The 3,272-nt window shown below is 37.5% G+C and overlaps 1 protein-coding gene across 1 annotated transcript in view; it reads left to right on the top strand.

Moving 5' to 3' along the window:
• SLC9B2 (solute carrier family 9, subfamily B (NHA2, cation proton antiporter 2), member 2) overlaps positions 1–3,272 on the top strand; it is a 60,673-nt gene that overhangs the window by 53,993 nt on the left and 3,408 nt on the right. Inside the window, exon 11 of the mRNA XM_012655377.1 lies at positions 2,656–2,792. Within this exon, the coding sequence (XP_012510831.1) occupies positions 2,656–2,792 (137 nt within the window). The remainder of the gene's footprint in view (positions 1–2,655; positions 2,793–3,272) is intronic.

A 3,272-nucleotide genomic window follows, 5' to 3' on the forward strand; every position in this document is an offset into this window, starting at 1 on the left:
AATATATGTATATATTCTTTATCCATTTCGCTTTCTCCCTCACCTGCCACGCCACCTCTCTCTTCCTCTTTGTGAACTTTCTAAAGAGGTAACCACGTTCCTTTCCCTCTTTATCTCCTGTTTCCTTCCTCAGTACGTTTCCGTCCACTGCTGCCTCGTCACATACCGATTACACTCTCGCCAGGGTTATACTACCAAACCCAGTCTTCCTTTCACTTGGTCTCTCAGCAGCATGTGATGCAATTGAATTCTTTAAAACACTCTTTTACATTGAGTTCTGAAACTTCATATTTTCCAGTGCCTTTTTTTGTTTCAAAATATTATGGGGGTACAAATGTTTTTGGATACATGGATTGCTTTTGTAATGCTTGAGTCAGGGCTATATGTGTGACCATCACCCAGATAGTGTTCACTGTACCCGTTAGGTAGGTTTTTACCTATTCCCTCCTCTCCCCTCCCCTCTGCTTGATTTCTGCTGAGTTTTACTTCCCTCTGTGCATGTGTGTGAGTACATGTAGTGTAGTTTTCCAATTTAATAGTAAGTACAAGTAGTGTTTGTTTTACTGTTCTTGAGATACTTCACTTAGGATAGTGGTCTCCAGTTCCATCCAAATTGTTGCAAAAGGCATCAGTCCATCCTTTTTTATGGCTGAGTAGTCTTCCATGGAGTATGTATACCACATTTTGTTAATCCACTCATGAATTGATGGACCCTTGGATTGATTCCACATCTTTGCAATTGTGAATTGTGCTGCAATGAACATTCAAGTGCAGGTGTCTTTTTGATAAAATGACTTCTTTTCCTTTGGGTAAATACTCAGTAGTGGGATTGCTGGATCGAATGGTAGGTCTACTTTTAGTCCTTCGAGGAATCTCCATACTGTTTTCCATAGAGGTGGTACTAATTTGTAGTCCCACCAACAGTGTATAAGCGTTCCTTTCTCTCTGCATCCACGCCAGCATCTGTTGTATTCGGACTTTAATGAAAGCCAACTGGGGTAAGGTGATATCTCATTGTGGTTTTAATTTGCATTTCCCTGATGATTAGTGCCTTTTAAGTTTCCTTACACCATATGTAGCTTAAACACTGCTTTTCATCAAAGTTCTTTCCAAGGTCTCTATGCTTCTCACTCTGTATCACTTCTCTGACTTTATCTACACCAGTGACGCCAATTATAAACTATACAATTCCAAAATCTTTATCTCTAAATCAATATATCCAATTGCTGATTGGACATCACCACTTGTCCAGGGGTCCCCAACCTTTGGTGAGTTGTATAATTATTTCATTATATATTACAATGTAATAATAGAAATAAAGTGCACAATAAATGTAATGCGCTTGAATCATCCCGAAACCACCTCACCCCACCCCACCCCACCCCCAGTCTGTGGAAGAATTGTCTTCCATGAAAACGGTCCCTGGTGCCAAAAAGGTTGGGTACCACTGTCAGAACTTCAAACTCTGTATGTCTAAAATAATCATCCTTTCTTCAAACCTTTAATTGTTTCCTTCTGGGAACGGTATCAACTCCTTTGTGTCTTGTACTTCATGCAACAGATGCTTTTGAATACCTACCAACCCGGGAGAAATGCCCTTCGACGAAGAGCCACGAAACTTTTACATACAGAACCGCATTGCAGATTCACAGCGATCCTCCCCCAACGTCTAGCTGGTGTTTTACAGACACTTTGAATTTGAAAGTTATTTATTCTTTGTGAACTTCAGTTTTTCACCTGTAAAATGAGGCTAGTCATCCCACAGGTTGTAAGGATTAAGTAGAACAACGCACTTAATGCTTAGTACCTGGCTCAGAGTAAACACTCAATAAATGTTACTCAGGAGTCAGCTTAGCCGTGCCAACATTAGGTCTAGTGGCTTGCAGCATCGCCAGTCACAACCCTTTATTTTTCATCCCAGGATGAACTTGTCTTTATCATCAAAGGTTTCTAAAGGACTGAATGAAGTAGCTATGCACGTCACCCAGGGATAGCGTGTGATCAGTACCCTCACGATGGTGAGACGGTTGTAGACTGCCGGTGCCGATTCTGACTCACCAGTGCCCAGCCAGCTCTTCTGATTGGCCGATTCCCTCCATATGGGCTGATAAATATTTTGAATATCACCCCTATACTCTATAAAGAATTTTCAACTACTTTGATGAAAATATTATTTTTCCCTCTTCCATGCCCTCAGCTTGTTTATACTCCACTTACCATATAGAATATGAATTAATTGTTTATGTCTTCCTCTGATTTTGAGGCCCACTGAGGCAAAGTCTACACATTATACATTTTTGTGTACCCAATACCTAGTTTAAAGCTTGTTATATATCATATTATTTAATAAATTCTTCTTAAGTAAACACATGAAATCATAAGAGATACATAAGATTCAAATCTCCTATATAAGAATTCAAATATGTTTAACTGATTTCTGGTTTTAAGCTAGGGGAAACATTTTATTTTAAACAAATGGTGTGATTAATCCTCAACATTGATTTTTTTGATAAATTATGCCTAACCATTTTTATATTTTAAAATTTTTATTGTTTTTAAAATTATTTCTGTTGATAGGATTTTGAATTAGTAACCACGAGATGCAGTTTCTCCCCTAGTATTTCATTATTCCTAAAAATTGAGTATTTCTTACAGGTCTTTGTGTTGCCACCCTGGGCATTGCAGTATTGATACGAGTTTTGACTACATATTTGATGGTGTGTTTTGCTGGCTTTAACATAAAGGAAAAGATATTTATTTCCTTTGCATGGCTTCCGAAGGCCACAGTTCAGGTATGATGGATAGGACGATGTAGCATTTTAACTGCTATTTCTATATGACACCTTGAAATATTGAATAAGAGTGCTTATGTAAATTTGGTAAAAATAAATAATTGAAGTTGGATTTATGAAGAGTTCATCCTAATCTATTCCTTAAAATTATACTTTTGGTATATTGATTGCGTAAATGTGATGGCTCATTTGCATTTCTTTAGATTATCAGGACACAACTAAACATTCAATAAATCTTCCAAGAAGAGAGCAAAACAGAAATAGTATGCCCCAGCTTAATGTTTGGAAATATTTTAATGTCAATAGGGTTTATGATCAATTATGCTTGACCGGAGCCTTTATATGTAATGGAGAAAAGATTTATTGAAAAAAACCCAGAAAATGCTTTATTGACTTTCTAGACTAGGAGTTAGTATTAATTACCCAAAATTAGTTGAGCCTTCTGACAAATGTCTCAATCACTTGACCCAGACTGTGTCA

This window comes from Propithecus coquereli, unplaced genomic scaffold, assembly GCF_000956105.1.
Source record: "Propithecus coquereli isolate 6110/MARCELLA unplaced genomic scaffold, Pcoq_1.0 Scaffold475, whole genome shotgun sequence".
Lineage (NCBI taxonomy): Eukaryota > Metazoa > Chordata > Mammalia > Primates > Indriidae > Propithecus > Propithecus coquereli.